The sequence below is a fragment of the Pipistrellus kuhlii genome, unplaced genomic scaffold, assembly GCF_014108245.1.
Source record: "Pipistrellus kuhlii isolate mPipKuh1 unplaced genomic scaffold, mPipKuh1.p scaffold_m20_p_3, whole genome shotgun sequence".
NCBI lineage: Eukaryota > Metazoa > Chordata > Mammalia > Chiroptera > Vespertilionidae > Pipistrellus > Pipistrellus kuhlii.
In genome coordinates, this window is record NW_023425529.1 from 91,126,011 (window position 1) to 91,152,031 (window position 26,021).

The 26,021-nt window shown below is 43.8% G+C and overlaps 1 protein-coding gene and 1 pseudogene across 4 annotated transcripts in view; both read left to right on the forward strand.

The window, feature by feature from the left end:
* The first annotated feature begins 16,907 nt into the window (after positions 1–16,907).
* Positions 16,908–17,084, forward strand: LOC118731132 (annotated as a pseudogene).
* Positions 17,085–20,518: 3,434 nt separating this feature from the next.
* PSPC1 (paraspeckle component 1) overlaps positions 20,519–26,021 on the forward strand; it is a 103,385-nt gene continuing 97,882 nt past the window's right edge. For 2 of the 4 annotated variants that reach the window (XM_045588506.1, XM_036455593.2), the window contains exon 1: positions 20,522–21,080. In XM_045588506.1, the coding sequence (XP_045444462.1) occupies positions 20,715–21,080 (366 nt within the window). In that variant the 5' untranslated portion in view covers positions 20,522–20,714. Of the gene's footprint in view, positions 21,081–26,021 lie in introns of all 4 variants that reach the window. The other 2 variants (XM_036455595.2, XM_036455594.2) reach the window with 2 other exon arrangements.

The following is a 26,021-nucleotide window of genomic DNA, read 5'->3' on the forward strand; positions in this document are numbered from 1 at the left end:
ATATAAGCAGAAAAAGGCACATTCTTATTGGTGGGACTAACACTCAAGAGTACTTGACTGTAAGTGAGGTCTGTATTAGATCCCACAGGGAAATCCTTCTCATTAATTTATAAACCTTTTTTGTTTGTTTGTTTTTGTTTTTACAGTGATCATTTCAGTCTTTTAGACTTGGATCCAAATGAGTCTTTGGGATGTTTCAAAAAATCTAGTTTATTCTGAGGATATTATTATGAGGATATTCTAGAAAATATAGCAGGTAGTTCTGAAGTTTCTTTACAAAAGATTATTGGGCTCATTATTTCATTAAAGCTTAGAGTTAACTGAATGACACATTTGTGTGTTTTTTTGTTTTTTGTTTTCTTATTTTTAAATAAATCTTTATTATTCATATTATTACAAAAGTTCCTCATTTTTCCCCCCTCCATCAGGTTCCCACCCCACCCTCTGCCCTTTCCCCACCCCCATTGTCCTCATCCATAGGTGCACAGTTTATATTTAGTTTCTTCCCGCACCCCCACTCCCCTCTTCCCCGAGAATTCTCAGTCCACTCCCCTTCCATACCTGATTCTATTATATTCAACATTTAATATTGCTCATCATGTTTTTTAATTCCCTTGGTTTTTAGATTCCACTTGTTGATAGTTACATATTTGTTATTCATAATTTTTATCTTTATCTTCTTCCTCTTCGTAAGCAACCCCCTTCAGCAATTCATATAATTCTGGTTTGGCACTGATGAACTCTTTTAGCTTTTTTTTTTATTTGTGAAGCTCTTTATCTGGCCTTCGATTCTGAGTGATAGCTTTGCTGGGTAGAATATTTTTGGCTGTAGGCTCTTGTTATTCATCACCTTAATATTTCTTGCCATTCCCTTCTGGCCTGCATGGTTTCTGTTGAGAAATCAGCTGGCAATCGTATGGGTGCTCCTTTATAGGTAACTACCTGCTTAACTCTTGCTACCTTTAATATTCTCTCTTTGGCTTTTGCTCTTGGAATTTTAATAATGATGTGTCTTGGTGTGGTCCTCTTTGGATTCCTTTTGTTTGGGGTTCTGTGTGCTTCCTGGACTTGTAAGTCTATTTCTTTCACTGGGTGGGGGAAGTTTTCTTTCACTATTTCTTTCAATATGTTTTTGGTATCTTGCTCTCTCTCATATTCTGGGACCCCCATAATTCTGATGTTGGTTCGCTTGAAGTTGTCCCAGAGGTTTCTTACACTATCTTCAACTTTCTGGATTCTCTTGTCTTCTTACTTCTGTGGAGGAGTGTCCTCTGGCTCTTTGTATTCCAAATCTTTGACTTGATTCTTGCGATCTTCCATTCTGTTTTTAGGATTCTGTATAGTATTTTTTTATTTTAGACAATGTGTTCTTTATTTCTAGTTGATCCCTTTACATATCCTCATAGGTCTCATTTATTTTATTGGCCTTTTGTATGAAATTCTTGAAAACCTTATAAGCGAGGTTTTGAAGTCTTATATCCAGTTGCTTTTTGCCCTCCATTTCTTTCGTTTGTGATCTGTTTCCTTGTCTGGGCATTCTACCTGCTTCCCTAAATTGGGAGGGTGGCTTTGTGTTTTAGGTGTCCTATATGGTGCAGTGGGTCAGCCTCCCAGTTATCTTAAGTGGACACTCTTGGTGCACCCCTTTGTGGACTGTGTACAGCCTTTTTTAGTTAAGTTTTAATTGTTGTTGGTATCAGTGGGAGGAATTGACCTCTAGGCCAATTGGCTGTGAGGATCAGCTGTGCCTATACACAAAAGCCTCTGTGCTCAGCTTGGATGGGGCAGAGTTTCAGGGTGGAGCCTACAGCCTTGGCTTCCTGTCAGCCGCACCCTATGAGGTTCCTGAGTCTCATGTTCCTAAGTCTCCTTTGGTAGTCGGTGCTTTGGCACTCACTGCAAGCACCTCTGAGAGAAAGATGCCCTCGAGTTTCGCCCACTACCGGACAGTCTAGTCTCTCCCCCAATAAGCCCGGAACTGGGACAGTGCTGTTGGAAGCAGGGTTCAGTGCAGTCCAGAGCTTTTGTCTCCTTCCCGCCAGGGCAATCCAGCGGCACAGTCAACAGTCAGTCCTCTGCGCGCAATGTGCAAGACTCCAGGGCTCTGCCTTTCGCCGCTCCCCTGAGTTTCCGCCTTACAGCCTAGAATCCCTCTGTATGAGCCTGGGACCAAAGGGTCTCACCCGGAACTGGGGATCAGTGCAGTCGGAATTGGGGTTCAGCATAGTCCAAAGCTTTTATCTTCTCCCCGCTAGGGAACGCCAACCAGGCACTCAGCCGCCCTTCCTCTCTGGCTCTGTTCTCTCCCCATGTGTGCACCGTGTCTCCGTACCTTAGGCTTTTACAGCTCCTCTGATTTTCCTTCTGGTTTTCTATTTCCTTCTAGTTGTAAAATTTTCAGTCAGTTAACTTCCCTGTAGTTCTGGATAATGCCCACTTTATATTTTAGTTTTATTTTTTGAAATTGTTGGGTGAGGCTGCAGTTAGGCATTTACCTATGCTGCCATCTTGGTTTCTGAATGACATTTATTACATGATTATATTAGACTAGGTGTCCAGTGCATGAATTTGTGCACCTTGAAAGGAACTGTGGGCTGCAAGGCTGCAGTGGGCACATGGGCAGATCTTGGCCCATCCTTCATGCTCCTGCCTGGCCCCTCCCACCGTGTCCCTGGTCCCCTGTGTGCTGGCTCCTGCTGCCACTGCTCCCACATGCTGACAGCGCTGGCACTGCTTGCACCTGTTGATGGCATGGAGTGATTGGGGCCAGCACCAGCAGTAGGTGAAGCGGGGCTCGTGTCATTAGCAGGTGCCTGCTGCCCCTATCGCCCCTTAGGAGCAGGGGGAGATGGAGAAGCCCTCAAGGGAAAAGGGGCCAGCAGCTGCCACTCGTACCCACTAATGACGCTGAGTGATCGGGACCTGTGCTGGACCCTGGCAGTGGGTATGAATTCACAACTGCAGGTGCTCAAATTCTTTCATTTAGTCAGCATAACACACATCTATAAATCACCATTAACCCTTCATATAGTAATGAGTTAAATGCGAAAAATTCAAAATTTAGCTGCTCAATTTATCTGTGTTCACTGTAAATTTCTTTCAATTTTTGTTATGTCTGAAGTTGATGTTTTAAAATTTTTTATTGATTTTTTTACAGAGAGGAAGGGAGAATGATAGAGAAACACTGATCAGCTGCCTCCTACACATTCCCCACTGGGTATGTACCTGCAACCAAGATACATGCCCTTGACCAGAATCAAACCCGGGACCCTTGAGTCTGCAGGCCGACGCTCTATCCACTGAGCCAAACCGGCCAGGGCTGTCTGAAGTTGGTTTTTTGTTGTTGTTTTTTAAAATATATATTTTATTGATTTTTTACAGAGAAGAAAGGAGAGGGATAGAGAGTTAGAAACATCGATGAGAGAGAGACATCGATCAGCTGCCTCCTGCCCACCCCCTACTGGGGATGTGCCTGCAACCAAGGTACATGCCCTTGATCGGAATCAAACCCGGGACCTTTCAGTCTGCAGGCCGACACTCTATCCACTGAGCCAAACCGGTTTTGGCTGTCGGAAGTTTTTGATAATGAAATGTTGAGGGGTAAAACCAACTGTAAATTCAGGAGATGATAAAAGTAAGTATTTCTTGGCAGAGGAATAACTTAAGTGTTTGTTTTCTTATCTAGCTCTTTTCTTTACATTGTAAAATTAGAATGTACTCGCTGTAAAGAAGGAAGGCAGAACACAGAATGAGAAAGGCAAGTCCTATTTTCTTTCCCGCACTCTTCTGCTGTTGGATTAGTCACTGATGATGTGAACTATACTCTGTTTCCCATCCTTTTAATTTCACTGAGAAAAGGCATTAGAAAAAAATTAGAAAGGACAATTCAAAGTAATAGTCCCTAAGAAATGGCAATTTATTGTTTTTCTTATTGAGAACAAGTGAAATATTTTTCATAAATCTCACAGTTTCAAATATTCCATCTTTAAAATTCTTACATTGAGACTTTTTTCCCCTATGATCCCCTCGTTCACCTCTACTCAGTGCTGGAAGCTAGTAAGAGTTGTTATTTGCCACTTTATATGTATAATGTAAATTTGCGACATAAGATATAAAAGTAAATAAAAGGTTGAAATAAAGAGCTCAATCAAGTTTGGTAGAAAAAATAGTGCTATATTACTTCAGTTCTTATCTATTGTGTTTTAAAGTTTTCCACTGCTTATAGTTTAAAACCAATTTCTTAGCATAACATAAGTTAGATAGCTTTAGTTATCAGTGGCAGATAATAGGGGAACACTGTAGACAGAAAATTAAATACAAAATTTTGGAAATGGCTGAAACCAGTTTGGCTCAGTGGATAGAGTGTCAGCCTGAGGACTGAAAGGTACTAGGTTCAATTCCGGTCAAGGGCATGTACCTTGGTTGCGAGCACATCCTCAGTGGGGTGTGTGCAAGAGGCAGCTGATCAATGATTCTCATCGATGTTTCTAACTCTATCCCTCTCTTTTCCTCTCTGTAAAAAGTCAATTAAATATATATATATATATTTTAAATGTTGGAAATGCAATAGTCTTCTGTAGTGTTGAATTATATAGAGTGATTATATTAGGATGAAATTAGGGATTTGAAAATTTAACTGAAGCTGAAAGGAAAATCTGAATCATGTGCCTTCATCTGCTTCTAAGACAGTGAGAAGTTAGTTTGAGGAGATAGTAGCATAATATTGAGGACTAGAGATAAATTTTCAAAAGCTTGTAGTTATCATTACTGTGAAAATTAGCTAACAAAGCCCTGGCCAGGTGACTTTATTGGTTGTGTTACCAGACAGCCACATGAATCAGGGGACAATGGGCTCTCCCTGCCTCAGCTCTTGCTAATTTTGTGAGAAGGAATATAGATGAATGGCAGACAGCAGAAGGAATACAGACAAATAGCAGAATCAAAGCAAGCCATTTTATTAAAAATACACTTGATGCCCTAGCCGACTTGACTCGGTGGATAGAGCGTTGGCCTGTGGACTGAAGGGTCATGGGTTTGATTCTGGTCCAGGGCATATGCCTGGGTTGCAGGCTCAATCTCTGGTAGGGGGCATGCAGGAGGCAGCCCATCAACGATTCTCATCATTAATGTTTCTATCTCCCTGTCTCCCTCTCTGAAATCAATATATATATAGAGAATACACTTGGCATAAAGCACAAGTGGGCAATTCAGCTAGTCTGAGCATACTGCCCTGCGGAGGTTCAGAGGTTTTTATAATCTTGGAATGCTTGTTTGTACATACATCTGGTCATCTTGTTGGGCAAGTCCTAAAGCGACCAATTTCTTTTTTAATAGGTGAAGTAAACTGCCCTCTTTTTTCCCCCTTCCCCTCCTCCTTCCCTAGCAGCTATCTTTCCTGCATAACATAAAACCCAAGGTATCTGTCCTTGGGTTTAGCTGGCACAAATTGCATTAATTTGGTTTTTGTTCTCTATTTTCCCAGACTAGGATGATTTAAGCTATGTGTTCTCTGGTTAGGGTAGTGAAGTATAAATCATTTACTCTCAATATATTTGGTTGGGGAAGATATGGTCTTGCAATTCACAAGCTGAATACATGCTGCCCAAACTGTTTAACTGTTTCACCTTGTTTAATTTTCTTGTCTCAGTATCCCCATTCCATTTGCCCAGGAATTTTCCTAGCTTCTTACTATGCCATAGTTGGAGCATCATCCTGTATACCAGAAGGTTGCAGGTTTGATTTCGGGCCAGGGTACATACCTAGGTTTCAGGTTCCATCTGTTGTTGGGGGTGCGTACCGAAGGCAACATTGATGTGTCTCTCCCTCTCTCTCTCTTTCTCTCTCCTCCCCGTCCCCTCTTTTTCCCTCCCTCTCTCCTTTCCTCCCTCTCAAAAATCAATAAAAACATATTCTTTAGTGAGGATTAAAAAAAAAAAAAGAGCCCTCCATTTTATGAAAAGTTTAAGGACAAACACTGTATCTATCATCCAATATAAAGAATGGTTGAACCGAAACTGGTTTGGCTCAGTGGATAGGGCATCGGCCTGCGGACTGAGAGGTCCCAGGTTCAGTTTAGGTCAAGGGCATGTACTTTTGTTGCAGGCACATCCCCAGTGGGAGGTGTGCAGGAGGCAGCTAATTGATGTTTCTCATCGATGTTTCTAACTATCTCCCTTCCTCTCTGTAAAAAATCAATAGAATATATTTTAAAAATAATAATAACAATAAATAAAATAAAGAATGGTCTGGGTGGCCCTGACCTGATAGCTCAGTTGGTTAGTATCATCCTGATATACCAAGGTTACAGGTTCAATTCTGGTCTGGGAACATACAAGAATCAACCAATTAATGCATAAATAAATGGAATGACAAATCAGTGTTTTTCTCTCTTCCCTTTCCCTTCTCTCCCTAAAAACATAATAATAAAAGAGTAATATGCTAATTAGACAGGAAGGCCTTCAGGAGGTCCATCCTTGCCACACAGCTGCTGCAAGTGGGCGGCAGAATCCCCCCCACCCCCCTCTCATTGGGCGGGTGGGGCCAAGGCCAAGACCCTTGCATGAATTTCTTGCATCCGGCCTCTAGTAAGTAAGTAAATAAGTAAATAAATAAAGTAAATAAGTAAATAAATATCCCCTTGGATACCCAGGGGATCAGCCGACACTGTAGTGTTAGAACTAGCAGCATCAACCAATAAAATAAATGAATAAATAAATAGAGCTACTTTAAAATGGAACTGGAGCTGCCATGCCAGAGGAACTGCCTTGCATTTCTTATGCCTCAAACCTTAGAAAGTTAAAACAGAGCAAAATAACTTTTGAACTGGGCCTAAAACAACACTATGTTCCAAAAAAATGTTTGCAAAGATACAAGAAAGCAAATCTTATGACTACTGAACTGATGGCTATAGTACTAAAACTTAAAAACATTCTTTAGAATTAACATCACTATATTAACTTACCTGCATCAATAAAAATGTCTTCCTTCTAGTAATACAATTGTTCCCTTTTCCTTTCTCATAAACACAACTTACCTTTGTCCTCTAACATAACAAACTGCATGAATCAGTTGGTTCTGATTAGCTATTCTTTGATCTTAAATAAATGCATGCTGTGCTATCTTAGGGAAGCTTTTTTATTTTTATGTTAGAGACCTATGAGAGCCTGTGAGACATAGGCCATATTTGGAGGGCTGAGAACTTGAAAAATACAGACATTAAGAAGCAACAGTGTGACAAGTGTTCATTAGTCCCACCATTATTCCACAATTTAGAAAGAACAAGCCTGTGAAGAAATTTACTTGATTTAGAAGAATACTAGAATGAGAAATAAATTTGTTATATTTTGGCCTCCTTTCTTACATGTTTTGGTGAGAAGAAATATTTCATCCCAGGAAAGACATTTTCCTTGCTATTCAATCACAGAATTTAAATCTTTAATATTCCTTCCTCAAAGCTAAAAACATTAAACTCAAAAAGGTTGCCCTGGCTGGGTGGCTCAGTTGGTTTGAGCATTTTATCCCATATGTCAAAAGGTTGCTGGTATGATTCTTGGTCAGGTTCCATTTGTGAGGCAACTGATCGTTTCTCACATTGATGTTTTCTTTCTCTCCCTTCTTCTAAAAATAAATAAATAAATAAATAAGAACATAGTCTCAGGTGAGGATTGAAATGAAAAGGCAACGACTTTCTTAGACTCTGTAATCTCAATATTCAAATACCAGTATAAATTCCTTTAGATTTTGATCCTTAATTTGCTGCTATTATAGACAAAAATATTTCCTGTGGTTTTCTCAGAAAGTTAAATGCTGTGTTCAGAGATTTGGAGAAGTGTTCTTCTATTTAGAGAACCTAATACAAACCTGAAAAGCTTTTTTATTTTATTTATTTATTTAAATATATTTTATTGATTTTACACAGAGAGGAATTGAGAGGGACAGAGAGTTAGAAACGTCAATGAGAGAGAAACATCGACCAGCTGCCTCGTGCACACCCCCCACTGGGGATGTGCCCACAACCAAGGTACATGCCCTTGACCGGAATTAAACCCGGGACTTTTCAGTCCGCAGGCCAACACTCTATCCACTGAGCCAACCCGGTCCCGACATGAAAAGCTTTTTTAAACTATGAATTCCTCATATATGGCCCTGGAATCTGTACTTTTCACATATTGGAGAGGAGTCTGATGCTATTACTAGGTCACAGTTTGACAAACCCTGGCCTAGAGGAATGGATTCCTTACAACTGAATTATGTATATGTGTTGGTCCTCTTTTCTATGACTATACACATATTGGATGGTCAAAACCTGGAACACGGACAACACCAAATTCCATTAGGGATGTGGAGCAACAGGAATCCTCATTAATTACTGGTGGAAATACAAAATGGTGCAGCCACTGGGAAGATAGTTTGGCACTATCAAACACTAAACACACTCTTACCATGTTATCCATCAATCTTGCTGGTAGGTATTTTACCCAAACAAATTGAAAACTTGGATCCACCCAAAAATCTGTGCACAGATGTTTATAACAGCTTCATTTATAATTGCCAAACTTGGGAAACACCAAGATATCCTCCAGTAGATGAATGGTTAGATAAATTGTCATCCAGACAATAAAAAAAAAAGAAAAAGAAGAACAGTAAAAAGAGATGAGCCCTGGCCAGTGTGGCTCAGTGTCTTGCACTGAAGGGTTGCAGGTTCTATCCTTGGTCCTGGTCAGGGCACATGTGGGAGGCAATCAAAACATCTTTCTCTCTCACATAGATAATTCTCTCTCTCTACTCTTTTTCTCTAAAATAATTGAAAAAGAGATGAACCAATATTTTTCAAATGACTAGTGCATGATGTTACAAAATCATACATGGGTAAAAGAATTCAAAGTGAATGACCAATGAATTTTAATGTAACAGCATGAAAAGTTCATTGGTATGGTTTCAAAATCCACATTTGCAACTAGTCCTGTTTTAAAAAAAATATATTTTTATTGATTTCAGAGAGGAAGGGAGAGGTTAAGAGAGATAGAAACATCAATGATGAGAGAGAATCACTGATTGACTGCCTCCTTCACACCCCACACTGGGGATCAAGCCCACAACCTGGGCATGTGCCCTTCATTGGAATCGAACCCGGAACCCTTCAGTCCACAGGCTGATGCTCTATCCACTGAGCCAAACCAGCTAGGGTGCAACTAATCTTTAAGAACCTGCAACTTGTTTAATTTTGGTGACCAACCAAGAAGACTGTCCACAATTATCTGAAAAGGTTAGAATAATCCTCCCTTTTCCAACTACATATGTATATGAGAGGCTGCATTTTTTTTATTGATTATTTATTTTTTTAAAATCAATCTTTATTGTTCATATTATTACAAAGGTTCCTCATTTCTTCCCCCCTCCACCAGGTTCCCACCCCATCCTCCGCCCCCTCCGCTCCTTCCCCATCCCCCATTGTCCTCATCCATAGGTGCAGTTTATGTTCAGTCTCTTCCTCCCTCCCTTTCCCCGATAGTAAATCCCTTTTCAGATAGTAAATCAGTTACTTAGCATTTTCTCATATCAATAATACCTCCACATGCCCAATGATACACTTCACACAAAAGACATTTCCAAATAGGTCAACCAGCCTCATCCAGACCCCACCCAAGGCATTCACAGATCAATACTCCAGCGCTATACTAACTCAACACATCCAGATCTAAGCCTTCATCACTTGATTCAGCAGACCCTCAAGTTCCTGCAAAGGTTTCCAGCCATGTCTGAGAGGCAGCCGTGGGGCAGGGGCAGGCGAGGAGCGAGCTGTTCCGGGCCTGGCTGCTCTGGGCCTGGGAGAGGCTGCATTTTTTAAACACATTTGCGGAAATGTGAGGCAATGCTAACCTTCTCACTAAATTATATTTTGATATAGTTCCCTTTCATTGAAAAGATGTGACTTATGTAAACACATAATGAATTTATCATTGCAATTTTAAATAAATTATTAGGTACATTTAAAGGGGGGGGGAAGGGAATCCTGGCCAGGTAGCTCAGTTAGTTAGAACATCATTTCAATACACCAAGACTGTGGGTTCAATCTCTAGTCAGGTCACATACAAGAATCAACCAATTATTGATAATACATAAATAATTAGAACAATGAATCAATCTCTCCCTCTCTACTTCCTTTATTTAAAAACCAGTAAAATTACTATTTTTAAAATGAGCTATTCAGCTCAGCCTGCATTGCTCAGTGGTTGAGCATTGACCTATGAACCAGGAGGTTATGTTTCGATTCCTGGTCAGGGCACATGCCTGGATTGTGGCTCCATCCCCTGTGTGGGGCCTGTAGGAGGCAGCTGATCAATGGATTGCTCATCATTGATGTTTATCTCTCCCTTTCTCTTTCTCTTTGAAATCAATAAAAATATATTTTCAAAAAGAAGGTAGGAGGGAAATTATAAATAATAATAATTTTATGGTGCCAGAATATTTTCCAAAGACTAATGAACTCATTTAACATGTACAATAAGTTTACAAAGTAGGTATTATTCCCATATTATACATGATAAAACTCGGGCACAGATCTATTAATACCATATCAAATGCTGTTGAATGATCTGAGGTTTGACTGTTGTATCTGTTAAAGTGGAGGCTGTTGCCACTGTAATGAGAGAGGTTTCAAAGGAATGGAATGTGGGGATGGATATCTAATTTGTGGGGCTAAAGGAGAAATCAAGAAATGTGCAATTGGAGACAGAAAATACTGATGACCCTTTCTTCTGTAAAACAATAGTAGCTAAATACATATGTTTTAGGAAGGTTTTCCCCCCATTATTATTCTTTTTTAAATAAATATTTATTGTTCAGATTATTACTATTGTTTCTCCTTTTCTCCCCCCATAGCTCCCCTCCACCCAGTTCCCTCTCCACCCTCTGCCCTTACCTCCCCCCATTGTCATCATCCATAGGTGTACGATTTTTGTCCAGTCTCTTCTCGTACCCCCCACACACTTTCCCCCCTGAGAATTATCAGTCCACTCCCATTCTATGCCCCTGATTCTATTATATTCAGAGTTTATTCTAGTTCCTCAGATTTTTAATTCACTTGATTTTTAGATTCACTTGTAATAGATATGTATTTGTTGTTCATAATTTTTGTCTTTACTTTTTTCTTCTTCTTCCTCTTCTTAAAGAATTCCTTTTATATATTACTGTTTTGGTGGTGATGAATTCCATTAGCTTTTTCTTATCTGTGAAGCTCTTTATCTGATCTTCAATTCTGAATGATAACTTTGCTGGGTAGAGTCATTTGATGGTAGGTTCTTGCTGTTCATCATGTTGACTATTTCTTGCCACTCCCATCTGGCCTGCATAGTTTCTGTTAAGAAACCAGCTGACAATTGTAGGGGTGCTCCGTTGTAGGTAATTAACTGTTTTTCTCTTGCTGCTTTTAATATAATCTCTTGTCTTTTGCCCTTGGCATTTTATTTATTTATTTATTTATTTATTTATTTATTTATTTAAATCAATCTTTATTGTTCATATTGTTACAAAGGTTCCTCATTTCTTCCCCCCTCCACCAGGTTCCCACCCCACCCTTCACCCCCTCCCCATCCCCCATTGTCCTCATCCATAGGTGCAGTTTATGTTCAGTCTCTTCCTCCCTCCCTTTCCCCGATAGTAAATCCCTTTTCAGATAGTAAATCAGTTACTTAGCATTTTCTCATATCAATAATACCACCACATGCCCAATGATACATTTCACACAAAAGACATTTCCAAATAGGTCAACCAGCCTCATCCAGGCCCCACCCATGGCACTCACAGATCAACACCCCAGCCCTATACTAACTCAACACATCCAGATCTAAGCCTTCATCACTTGATTCAGCAGACCCTCAGGTTCCCACAAAAGTTTCCAGCCATGTCTGAGAGGCAGCCGTGGGGCAGGGGCAGGCGAAGAGCGAGCTGTTCCGGGCCTGGCTGTTCCGGGCCTGGCCTCCGTTGCTCTGGTTCGTTCCACAACCAGCTGCTCCGGGTCTGGTCACCGCCGCTCCCGACCTAGTTGCCCTGGACCTGGCTGCTGCTGCTCCGGGCCTGGCCGCACCCGACCCGGCTGCTCTGGGCCTGGCCGCTCCCAGCCTGGCAGCCGCTGCTCCGGGCCTGGCCGCTCCCAGCCTGGCAGCCGCTGCTCCGGGCCTGGCTGCTCCCAGCCTGGCAGCCGCTGCTCCGGGCCTGGCCGCACCAGACCAGGCTCCTACGGGCCTGGCCGCTCCCAGCCTGGCAGCTGCTGCTCCGGGCCTGGCCGCTCCCAGCCTGGCAACCGCTGCTCCGGGCCTGGCCGCACCAGACCCGGCTGCTCCGGGCCTGGCCTCTCCCAGCCTGGCAGCCGCTGCTCCGGGCCTGGCCGCACAAGACCCGGCTGCTCTGGGCCTGGCCGCTCCCAGCCTGGCAGCCGCTGCTCCGGGCCTGGCCGCACCAGACCCGGCTGCTCTGGGCCTGGCCACTCCCAGCCTGGCAGCTGCTGCTCCGGGCCTGGCTGCTCCCAGCCTGGCAACCACTGCTCCGGGCCTGGCCGCACCAGTCCTGGTTGCTTGCCCTTGGCATTTTAATTATGATGTGTGTTGGTGTGGTTCTCTTTGGATTCCTTTTGTTTGAGGTTCTATGTGCTTCCTGTACTTGTAAGTCTATTTCTTTTACCAGGTGGGAGATGTTTTCTGTCATCATTTCTTCAAATAGGTTTTCAGTATCTTGCTCTCTCTCTTCTTCTGGCACCCCCATAATTCTGATGTTGGTATGCTTGAAGTTGTTCCAGAGGCTTCTTACACTAACTTCAACATTTGGATTCTTTTTTCTTTTTGCTTTCCCGGTTGAGTGTTGTTTGCTTCTTTGTATTTCTTTTTTTTTTTTTTTTTTTTTTTTAATATATTTTATTAATTTTTCACACAGAGGAAGAGACAGGGATAGAGAGTTAGAAACATCGATGAGAGCGAATCATCGATCAGCTGCCTCTTGCACACCCCCTACTGGGGACGTGCCCGCAACCAAGGTACATGCCCTTGACCGGAATTGAACCCGGGACTTTTCAGTCCGCAGGCCAATGCTCTATCCACTGAGCCAAACCGGTCCCAGCTGCTTCTTTGTATTTCAAATATTTGACTTCATTCTTGCATTCCTCTATTCTGCTGTTGGGTTTAAAAAAATATTTTTATTGAGTTTTTACAGAGAGGAAGGGAGAGAGATAGAGAGTTAGAAACATTGATGGGAGAGAAACATCAATCAGCTGCCTCTTACACATCTCCTGCTGGCGATATGCCCCCAACCAAGGTACATGCCATTGACCAGAATCGAACCTGGGGCCTTTCAGTTCATAGGCTGATGCTCTATCCACTGAGCCAAATTAAATATTTTATTTCAGTCAGTGTATGTTTAATTTCTAGTTGGTCCTTTTTCATGTCCTTGAGGGTATCATTAAATTTTTCAGCCTTTTCTAGGAAGTTTTTGAAAAACCTTATAACCGTGGTTTTGAACTCTATATCCAGTTGTTTGTTTTCCTCCATTTCTTTCATTTGTGATCCGCTTATTTGAGTTAGTAGGGTGGCTTTGTGTGCTAGGTGTCCTATATGGCCCAATGGGTCAGCCTCCCAGTTACCTGAGGTGGACACTCTTGGTTTACTTCTTTGTGAACTGTGTGTACAGCCTTATTGTATTTAAGTCTTGATTTTTGTTGGTGTCACTGGGAAGAATTAACCTCTAGGCCAATTGGCTGTAAGGACCTGCTGTGTCTATAACAGAAAAATTGCTATGCTGGAGACACGCTTATGGGGCAGGACTTGTTTCAGTGGGGCTTTGGTGCTCACTGAGTCTGCCTCTTGAATGTGTCCCTTCTGAGAGTAGTTGAAATCTGATGTCGTTTCACACAGACCACTAGATGCACTAGCTTCTGAATCTCCAATGGGGTGCAGGTCAGCTACTGTCTGAGGCCATTCAGCAGGATCTACAAGAATTTTCTCTTTGTTCAGGGTTTGGAGGTTTTTGAGCTATCTGACTAGAGCTGCAGTTAGTTTGGTTCTTCCTCATTATTTTTTTTTCTTTTCTTTTTAAATCAATCTTTATTGTTCATATTGTTACAAAGGTTCCTCATTTCTTCCTCCCTCCACCAGGTTCCCACCCGACCCTCAGCCCCCTCCCCATCCCCCATTGTCCTCATCCATAGGTGCAGTTTATGTTCAGTCTCTTCCTCCCTCCCTTTCCTCGATAGTAAATCCCTTTTCAGATAGTAAATCAGTTACTTAGCATTTTCTCATATCAATAATACCACCACATGCCCAATGATACATTTCACACAAAAGACATTTCCAAATAGGTCAACCAGCCTCATCCAGGCCCCACCCATGGCACTCACAGATCAACACCCCAGCCCTATACTAACTCAACACATCCAGATCTAAGCCTTCATCACTTGATTCAGCAGACCCTCAAGTTCCCGCAAAAGTTTCCAGCCATGTCTGAGAGGCAGCCGTGGGGCAGGGGCAGGCGAGGAGCGAGCTGTTCCGGGCCTCCTGGCTGCTCCGGGCCTGGCCTCTGTTGCTCTGGTTCGTTTCACAACCAGTTGCTCCGGGTCTGGTCACCGCCACTCCCAACCTAGTTGCTCTGGACCTGGCTGTTGCTGCTCCGGGCCTGGCCGCACCCGACCCGGCTGCTCTGGGCCCAGCTGCTCTGGACCCGGCTGCTCCAGGCCTGGCCGCTCCCAGCCTGGCAGCTGCTGCTCCGGGCCTGGCCGCTCCCAGCCTGGCAGCTGCTGCTCCGGGCCTGGCCGCACCAGACCCGGCTGCTCCGGGCCTGGCCGCACCAGACCCGGCTGCTCTGGGCCTGGCCGCTCCCAGCCTGGCAGCCGCTGCTCCGGGCCTGGCCGCACCGCACCCGGCTGCTCCGGGCCTGGCCGCTCCCAGCCTGGCAGCCGCTGCTCCTGGTATGGCTGCACCAGACCCGGCTGCTCTGGGCCCGGCTGCCCCGGGCCCGGCCGCTCCGAGTCTGGCCGCTCCCAGCCTGGATGCTCCGGGCTTGACTACTGCTGTTCTGGACCTGGCTGCTCCCAACCCGGCTGCTCTGGGCCCGGCCTCTCCCGGCCCGGCCACTCCGGGTCTGGGTGTTCCTGGACTGGCCACCCTGGGCTTGGCTGCCTCCGCCTCAGGCCTGGCTACCACTGCCCCAGGTCTGGCTGCTCCAGTGCTGGCTGTTGTTGCTATGGTTCTGGTTGCTGCTGCTCTGGGGCCTGGCTGTTGCTGCTCTGGGCCCCTTTGCCATTGCTTTGTGCCTGGGCACTCTAGGCCTGGCCGCTGCTGTTCCAACATTCTGTCTTTTTTTTTTTTTTTTTAAATGCATTTATGTTGCAATGTTGGCTGGTGAGTTGAGTTCTGACTTAGTCTTTGATTTTTCAAGATCTTCTTTGTATTCTTTCTTAAGTAATTTTACTATCTTTTGCTCTCACTTGATTTCTTCACATTGAGAACTTTGGTTTCTTCCTCCTTGTCCTGGGAGCTCAGCAGGTTGGCCTGTGGCACCCCTTTGTTCTCCGCGGGCTCCTGCGCTGCTCCAGCCTGTTGCCGGGGTCGGCGCTGCCCAGGAAGCAGCCCCCGGCCTTGGCTTCGTTGCCCGCGCTCCGAGGTCGATGGCTCAGGGGCACCCCCCCCCTGGGGGCCCTGTTGCCCGGCTCCCTGCTGGCGCCCGGCTGGCTGGTGTCCGGCAGGGGCTCCTGCTCCCTGTCGCATTCCTCCAGTCTGGAGCTTTTTTTTTTTTCCTTCCCGCTAGGGGAGTATAGGATCAGAGTCAACAGACAGTCCTCTGTGCGCAGTGCGCGTGACTCTGGGGGCTCTGCTTTTCACCACTCCCCTGGGATTCCACCTCACAGCCCCGTCTCCCCCTGCCTGAGCCTGGGTCACCAGGGTCTGGCCTAGGACTGGGGTTCAGAGCAGTCCGGACTGAGGCTCAGCGCCGCCGGAGGCTTTGTTTCTTCCGGCTTGGGTAATCCAGCATCAGAGTCAACATTCAGTCCTCTGCGCGCAATGTGCGCGCGACTCCGGGGGCCCTGCTTTTCGCTGCTCGCTTGGGATTCTGCCTCACAGCCCTGTCTCCCCCTGCCAGAGCCTGGGTCCCCAGAGTCTGGCCCATAACTGGGGGTCAGCGCTGCTGGTTCCAGGGTTTAGCCCAGGCTGGGGGTTTTATTTCCTTCCTGCTAGGGAACGCCAGGCAGCACCCAGCCCTCTCCTCCTCTCCGGCTGTGACCTCTCAGCGTGCACGTGCGTGTGAGCGTGCAGCATGTCTCTGTACCTTAGGCTTTTTTTCAGCTCCTCTGATTTTCCTTCTGGTTTTCTCTTTCCTTCTTGTTGTAGAATTTTCAGTCAGTCGACTACCTGTAGCTCTGGGCGATGTCCACTCTACATTTTAGTTGTATTCCATTGAAATTGTTGTCTGCTGCTGCGGTTAGGTGTCTACCCGAGCAGCCATCTTGGATCCTCTTCCTCATTATTTTTAAGATAAAAGTTTTATCAGCTGTTTGTTTTGCAGATGCGAGTAGTTCAGTATTGATCAAGTAACTGATCACTTGGAAAGGTGATAGATAAAAGCAAAGTACTTGGAAAGAGGATGCTATCCAGTGGGTTGGCATTAGAGAAGATCAGTGGCAATTAACTCAATATAACTGGAGGGAAGGCTATATATAAGGCTACATATGGAGTTGAGTTGGTAGATTTGGTGTTGATAGGAGGCAATTTTAAAAATTTTTTTTTTAATTTTTTTTCATGAGTGAGGTGGGGAGGAGTGTTGGTTTGAGGAGAAAGAAAATTTGTGAAAATGTTAAATAGGAAATTAGGTGAGAGAAATAACTAGGGGCCTACCAGATATCTGTGGTTATAAATTTAGAGGGGCCTATCGCTTCTCGGCCTTTTGGCTAAGATCAAGTGTAGTATTTGTCCTTCTCAGTTTACTACCTGATACATCCTCTATTGGAGGACAATATATTAAATGGGTTTTTGAAGCTGGGAGTTGTAATTAGGAGCTTGCTCCATACACTCCATGAATAAAATGAAGGAAAAAAAAAAACTTTTGAGGGGCCAGAAAGAAGGGGGTAAAGGAGAGTAGGAGAAATGGAGTTTATGCTGTTATGTTCTTTTTGGAGCTGAGATTTTTGTTGAAGGAGAGAGGGGACGTGTCCTAGTTGCAAGGTATAAGCAACCAAGAATCTCTGCTACTGTAGGGGTTTGGGCAACTGCATTTGTGAAACTCACAACGAACCCTAGAATGGGAAATTGGTACTGCTGTGCACAGGTCTGTGCTAGCTCAGGTGCATTGGCACCAAGACTATTCTATTTTTTATCATGTAGTATATTTTATTACATGAATGTACCGCTGTTTATCCATTCACCAGTTGAACATTTGGGTTGTTTCCAGTTTTTGCTGATTGTAACAAAAGTCCCTATAAACATTTCCACATAGATTTTTGTGTGTGAACACAAGTATTTATTTTACTTGGCTAAATAGGAGTTGGGTGCTGTTCTAAAGTCATCCTGTGTTTAACTTCATGAAAAACTATCTGTTTTGCAGAGTGACTATGAATTCATTTATTCACATTCATTGAAGACTTACCATTTACCAAGAGCAATACTGGGCAAAACTGGCTAGTTTGGTAGATACTGTATGGCTCTCAGATCTTAAAATATTTGCAGTCAGGTCTTTTACAGAAAACATTTGTGGACCCTTGTCAAAGTATGTTGATAGTTCTGGATATGGCTGTACTACTTTCGTAGGCACACTTATTTTATAGAATTATAGTGTCTCATTAGAAAATATTATAATAAAAACCTTGCTCTTAAAATAGACAGAAATGTATTTTTACCTGTTTCAATTACTGGAAAATATCCCATTATTCAAAGCTGTGTATAACATGGGCAGTTTTATTATTATTATTATTTTTTATTGTTCATCAGGTTTTTTAATTTCCTTGTTTTTTTTTTTAATTAATAAACTTTTATATTTTTAAGAATAAATTTTAAAATCTAATAATTTTAAACCTTGTTTTTTCTGCCCTGGGAACTGAGAAGCAAACCTGTTTACATGCAAACCTGCCCTTAGGCTATCAAAAGGCGCAAACATTCAAATGTAATGGACACGTATTAAAGATAGCTGCTGGCTGGAATTGGACCACCAGCTCTGGGTCGGAAGGGCCTGTCCTTCCCTTTCTCCATTGAAATTAAGGTGTTAGCTTTATTTTATTTATTTATTTATTTATTTATTTATTTATTTTTAAAATATATTTTATTGATTTTGTACAGAGAGGAAGGGAGAGAGATAGAGAGCCAGAAACATCGATGAGAGAGAGTCATCGATCAGCTGCCTCTTGCACACCCCCTACTGGGGATATGCCCGCAACCAAGGTACATGCCCTTGACCGGAATCGAACCCGGGACCCTTCAGTCCCCAAGCCGACACTCTATCCATTGAGCCAAACCGGTCCCGGCAAGGTGTTAGCTTTAAAACCTCTTTTTGGCAAGAGACCCCAAACCTTCAGAACTCCAAACTCTTCAGGTAGTAAATCAATTACCGTATTTTCCGGCGTATAAGACGACCCCCCTAATTTTACAGTTTAAACATAGGTTTAGGCCTATATTCGCTGTATAAGACTACCCCCCACTTCCGAGGCAACACCAGTTCTTTTTTTAATAGACCGCCTCTCTGACTCTGGCCAATCTGAGCAGGCTTTTTTTCGTTTCAAAAGTCGTCTTATATGCCGGAAAATACGGGTCCTAGGTATTTTCTCAAATCAGTAATACCTCCACATGCCCAAGGATACACTTCACACAAAAGACACTTCCAAATAGATCAACCAACCTCATCCAGACCCCACACAAGGCACTCACAGATCAACACCCCAGCGCTACAATAACTCAACACATCCAGATCTAAGCTCCCATCACCTGACTCAGCAGACCCCCAAGTTCCCCCAAAAGTTTCCAGCCATGTCTGACAGGCAGCCCTGGGGCATGGGCAGGCGAGGAGCGAGCTGTTCTGGGCATGGCCTCTGTTGCTCTGGTCCGCTCCACAACCAGCTGCTCCGGGTCTGGCGCTGCCGCTCTGGGCCTGGATGCTCAGGGCCTGGCTGCTGCTGCTCCGGGCCTGGCTGCTCCCGACCTGGCTGTTCCGTGCCCAGCTGCTCTGGGCCCGGCTTCTCCGGGCCTGGCTGCTCCCGGCCTGGCCGCTGCTGCTCTGAGCCCGGCTGCTCCGGGCCCAGCTGTTAACATGGGCAGTTTTTTTATTTCCCTGTTATCACGGAAAATTGGGCTGGATATTTATAAGAATATATTTTCACACACTGCTGCACACATCACACAATTTTGTCAATGTAAGAAACATTTAAACCTATAGAGGATTTTTGTGAGTTTATCTGAGCCAAACTGTCAATAATTGCCAGGCAGCAAAATCCCAACAGATTGAGATAATGCTCTAGAGCAGCAGTTGCCAACCTTTCAGACCTCACAGACCACCTGTTAGTGCCCACTGCTCTGGTGAATGGCAGTTTTGTATCTTATTTTATTTTATTTATTTTTTTAAGGAAATGGACCTCCCTTAGCCTTCAGGCATCTATTACTTTTTTTTTTATAATATATTTTATTGATTTTTTCATACAGAGAGGAAAGGAGAGAGATAGAGAGCTAGAAACATTGATGAGAGAGAAACATTGACCAGCTGCCTCTTGCACACCCCCTACCTGGGATGTGCCTACAACTCAATGTATTTCAATACATGCCCTTGACTGGAATCGAACCTGGGAACTTTCAGTCCACAGACCGACGCTCTACCACTGAGCCAAACCAGTTTTGGCTGTATCTTATTTTATACATTATAATAAAAAGAGGAGACCTATGTGGGTTACATGAAATCCATTGGTGATAGAGAAGTGGGAAAAAGCAAAATAGGGCATCTTATGGGTTTAGATCAAAAGTAAAATGAAGACATATACTTTTCACAGGTGGATATAGGACAGTTAACAGTCAACAATTACTCAATAACAATGATAGTATTTGTCAGGGCAAAGTGGTCCTGGGCTCTCAGGGGTCAGAACAATGATAATTACTTTGACATTCCAAAGATGCAAAAAGACAATAAACAGGCTCAGTTAGGTAAGGATTGAGCCAGCCTAGGACATGACTACCTACCATAAACTGCTTTTAGTTAACATTTTTTAATTTTAGGTCATCTTTTGTGGTTATTTTTGGTTTCTGAGTTTGTAAAGCAGCCAAGCAAACATCCCCTGAGCTTGTCAGGTTTAATGTGTGGCCCCTTTTAGTCCACAATGTTTACCATCGACATGTACAACCAAGAATCCATGTTTTAGATGTTTGGGCAACTGCATTTGTCAGACCTACAAGGAGCTGTGTGCAGGCCTATGCAAGCTCAGGTGCATTGGTGCCCAGGCTGCGCAGGCGCCTGGCCTCCGTTCTTGCGATTACGTAGGGGCGGGGCTTGTGGGCGGCGTCACTTCCAACTGCGGCTGAAGGCAGCGCCATTTTGAGCGTGCAGCGGCTGCAGGCGATAGGTGGGTTGGGAAGGCTTGCTGGTTGCCGGCGCGGCGACCTCCTCGTCTCGTCTGGCTCTCTCCCGCACAGCACCGGCTCCGCAGTGAGGCACGGGCCACAGACACACCTCCCAGGCTGCTTCCCGGCGCGAGGCGAAGCCCTCCGATGATGTTAAGGGGAAACCTGAAGCAGGTTCGCATTGAGAAAAACCCGGCTCGCCTGCGTGCTCTCGAGTCGGCGGCGGGCGAGAGCGAGCCTGCGGCCGCCATGGCCCTCTCGCTGGCCGGGGAGCCGGCGCCCCCCGCGCCCGCGCCCGCGGAGGAGCGCCCGGAGGAGGAGGCGGGCTTCACCATCGACATCAAGAGCTTCCTCAAGCCGGGCGAGAAGACGTACACGCAGCGCTGCCGCCTCTTTGTGGGCAACTTGCCCACGGACATCACGGAGGAGGACTTCAAGCGGCTTTTCGAGCGCTACGGCGAGCCCAGCGAGGTCTTCATCAACCGCGACCGCGGCTTCGGCTTCATCCGCCTGGTGAGTGTGGGGCTGGCCGCCGCCGCGCTGACGGTTAGCCGCGCCGGCGGGTGTCGGGGCCGGGGCCGGGGGCCGGGGCCGGGGGCCGGGGCCGGGGCCGGGGGCCGGGCCCGGGTGTCGGGCCGGGTGCGGGCTGCCGTCCCCAGAACCGGCGCGGTGGGAGCGCGGGTCCAGGCAGAATGGGGTGAAGGGGAACGAACAGGATAGGAATTGGGAACGGGAGCCGTTTCTTACCACAAGTCTCATTGGGCCCGAAGGCCCTCCCAGCGAAATTGCTTCCCACAAATTCACCCCTGTCGGCCGTTGGCTTCCGCAGACCTGCCCGCAGTCAGCGGGAAGCCTCCGTTCCCCACGCCGCCGCCTGCCCTGGAGGCGCGGCCGCATTTACCCCCCGCCCCGCAGTGCTGCACCGGGGCTGGGTTATTGTGTCTAATAAAATGTGTCTCCCCTCCAACACGGGAGGTTTCCGTGTTTTGGAATTCTATTGTTTTACTTACACATTTTAATACTAGAATACTATATATCTTTACTTTTAAGGCTAACTCTTAGGAATTTATCCAATAGCCTGCACAATTTGTGCCTCTCTTGCATTTTTTTTAAATGTTTTTTTTTTTAATTTTATTTCAGAGAGGAAGGGAGAGGGAGAGATCGAAAAATCAACGATGAGAATCATTGATTGGCAGCATTCTGCACAACCCGCCCTGGGGATGGAGCTCACAACCCCAGGGCTGTGCCCCCCAGTAATTGAGCCCAGAACCCTTGAGGCCAAAGCTCCATCCACTGACCAAACTGGCTAGGGCGTCCTTGTATTTTAAAAGAATCTGAGTGGTGAGGATTTACACTTATCAGGACACAATATCAGCTACTTGGTTTTCCTATGTGTTTTCTAGTGATTTCCATTAGTGTCAATTATACAGCACTGTTTTAATTCATATTTAGATGCTGGCTCCTGGGAGAGGTGCAGAAAATGTAACTAAGACCTGGTCCATAGAAAAAGAAATGGACAGCCAGTATGAAATGGAATTGCCATGGCCTAGAACAAAGAATATCCTGACATGATATTATTCTACAATGTCATTAAAATTTTTCCCAGATTTGTGTTACCCCAATTACTTATAATAGTACCTCGAACCCTTGAGGATCAATAGATGCTGGATTTTTGCCAACAAAACATTTTTCTTGAATGGAGGCTTTTTTACACTCAGTAATGTTTGCTCAGTGAAGTGTGTTTTCTACTTTGACTCTCAAATTATTTTTTTATATTTATTTTGTATTACTTAAAATATATAGTAGTACATATATCTCCCCCGGCCCCTCCCATTGACTTTCCCCCAGCCTTCCCTACTAGCCCTGTAGCATGCCCTCATCCTCCCTCTGCCCCCCAGTGTTTTGTGTCCATTGGTTGTGCTTATATGCATGCATACAAGTCCTTCAGTTGATCTCTTTCCTCCCCTTTGACTCTCAAATTTTATGTTCATGGCAATTTGTGGAAGCTTTCTTTTGGAACTTTAGCTTTTAATATTAGCTTCTGTCAAGGCAGAATTTTAATATGCATAGAAAATTGATTGTAATTAAATGACAGTACCTTTTAGGGAGAACATTTGAACATCTAAATGGCCTCAAGAGAAGAGTAAATCTTCATAAGGTATTAATGAGACATGGAAATTTTCTTAAAATTCAAGTTAAATAATAATGCATTTTCAACATAAAGTCATAAATGCTCTTTATTATATTTTGGATATTAGAGAAACAGTTTGTCACTTGGTAAATTTGTTTTTAATATATCTATTCAAAAATTTCTAAAAGGAAGTTAGGAATACTATAATAAAGTATTATAGACAACTTTTAGTAAACTTTCCAAAAGGATACTGTTTAATATTTTCTTGGTCTGTTCTGAAGTTGACATTCTGGAGGAGTGGTAGGGCTCCATTTCCCTCTCTTTTGGAAGTATTTTGCTTACAAATAAGCCAGTTTATCTATTGTACATGGGAAAATATTTTTCCTTCTTTAAAGCTAATAATCTTGCCAAAACCGGTTTGGCTCAATGGATAGAGCGTCGGCCTGCGGACTGAAAGGTCCTGGGTTCGATTCCGGTCAAGGGCATGTACCTTGGTTGCAGGCACATACCCAGTAGGAGGTGTGCAAGAGGCAGCTGATCGATGATTCTCTCTCATCGATGTATCTAACTCTCTATCCCTCTCTCTTCCTCTCTGTAAAAAATCAGTAAAATATATTAAAAAAAAAAAGCTAATAATCTTTCCTTTAGTGTATTAGTGCTGTGCAATAGAACTTTCTGCAATTATGGAAATGCTATGTTTCTGTGCTAACATATTGGCCACTATATGTGATTATTGAGTAATTAAAAGTGGCTATTGTGGCTGAGGAATTGAATTTTACATTTTATTCTTGAGTAGTGGCTACTACATCGGACAGCACAGCTCATTGCTTTTCTTTAAAAAAAGTCTATGAGATTATGAAATGGGGAACTAAGAGAAACTGCTATTACCTTGTTCCTTTGGGATGTGCCCCTCCAAGCCTATCACCTTAATTTTTTGTGTAAGAATGTTAAAATTTTGTCAGTTGGAAATTAGAATTAGGCTTACAAAATTTGACTTCATGGATAACTTTACTATTTAATCTGAGCTCTGTGATTAATAGGTAAGTTTTAAAGCTTGAAATATTTCTGAGCTATTATGTATTTATTTCTGCTTAGGAAAATCATAGAATGCATGTCTGATTTAAATGTAAGTAATGGTATAATGGCTATAGTGTGGATGTAGGGATGGTGTAGTGACTCTAAAATACTGCTGGTTTTATCTGGTTTGTGTTTTTACAAATACTGTTGTATTTTTTTTTTTTTTTTGTAAATATGTTTTTATTGACTTAATTTTTTTAAAGAGAGGAAGGGAGAGAGATTGAAACTTTTTCAAAAAAAATATATTTTATTGATTTTATACAGAGAGGAAGGGAGAGAGAGATTTAGAAACATCGATGAGAGAGAGTCATTGATCAGCTGCCTCTTGCACACCCCCTACTGGGGATATGCCCGCAACCAAGGTACATGCCCTTGACCGGAATCGAACCCGGGTCCCTTCAGTCCCCAAGCCGACGCTCTATCCATTGAGCCAAACTGGTTTCGGCGAGATTGAAACATTTTAAAAAGAAACATAGATTGGCTGTCTCCTGCACACTCCCAACTGGGGATTGAGCCCCCAGCCTTGGCATATGCCCTGATCTGGGATTCAACAGTAACCTCCTGGCTCCTAAATTGATGCTCACTGATCGCTGGCTGGGCTATGTTTGTTAATCTTTATCCCAGAATATTTTTTCCACTGATCCGATTCCTCCCCTTCTTTCCCCGAGAGAGTGGAAGAAAAATGGTGGCAGAGAGAGAAAGAGAGAAACACGAATGTGAGACACATCATTGGTTGCCTCTTGCACAAACTGGGGCCTCAGATTAAACCCCACCCTTTTGGCTTGAGTGTGCTCACTAACCACTGAACCACACATGCCAGGACAGCAGTTAATTTTTAAAATGCAAATACATTTTCTTAGACTGGCAGTTTTAGTTTTGCAGTTAATTGATGAAGTCAGACAAAATTTTTTAAAAGGAATCTCTTTAGCCGAAACCTGTTTGGCTCAGTGGATGGAGCTTTAGCCTGAGACTGAAGGGTCCTGGGTTCAATTCTGGTCAGGGGCGTGTGCCTTGGTTGCAGGCACATCTCCAGTGGGAGGTGTATAGGAGGCAGCTGATTGATGTCTCTCTCATCGATGTTTCTAGCTCTCTATCCCTCTCTCTTTCTCTCTGTGAAAAATCAATAAAATATATTTTAAAAAAAAAGGAATCTCTTTAAAAAGTTAATTTTAGAGCGAGAAAGAGAAACAGTGATGTGAGAGAGAAACATCTGCTGCTCTCCTGTACTTGTCCCGACAAAGGATTTAATCCTAATCTGCCACCCTTTGGTATACTAGCTGATGCTCCAACCAAGCCACACTGGCCAGGGTGAGATAACATTTTTGAGTTGGTATAGCATCAGCATTAGTAGTATATAATGGTAGGGAAAAGAATTTAAAAAAAACAACTATTCCTTGATTTGAGAGAGATATACATCGGTTTGTTGTTCTGCTTTCTTATGAATTCATTGGTTGCTTCTTGGGTGTGCCCTGACCAGAGATCCAGTATCAGGATGATGCTCTAACCAAGTCAGCTACCTGGCCAGGTCAGGGGAAATAATTTTTTTTTGTTTTTAATTGCAGTTTTAATTTTATTTTTTTAAAATACATTTTTATTGATTTCAGAGAGGAAGGGAGGAGAGAGAGATACAAACATCAGTGATGAGAGAAACATTGATTGGCTGCCTCTTGCATGCCCCACACTGGTGATGACCTTGATAGGGAAATCTGTGACCTCTTGGTTCATAGGTTGATGTTCAACCACTGATCTACACTGGTTGGGCAAAGAGAAAGAATTTAAGTAGCACTTCCTTGTAAGATCCTAGTCCAGGGGTCGGCAACCTTTAAGACATAAAGAGCCACTTGGACCCATTTCCGAAGGAAAAAAAAAAACACCTGGGAGCCGCAAAACCATTGCGACATTTAAAACAAATATAACACTGCATATATTGTTTCTTACCTTAATGCTATATACCGGATCATGCAGTTAGCTGTCAATCTGAAGAAAAAAAGGACTTTTTCACTTAACGATGTAAAATATATTTTTGCAAATTAATAGCTAATTAAAATATTTAATTTACCTGGTTAATGGGATTTTTGCTCCTGAACCTCAGTGCACAGTGTCTGCACATCAGGGCTGTAAGATGTTACCTTCATTTTCACACAGGCTTGCAAGTTGTCATCTGTGAGGCATGACCGATGTTTGTTTTTAATATAGTTCATGTTGGAGAAGACCTGCTCACATACATATGTGGAGCCGAAGATCGA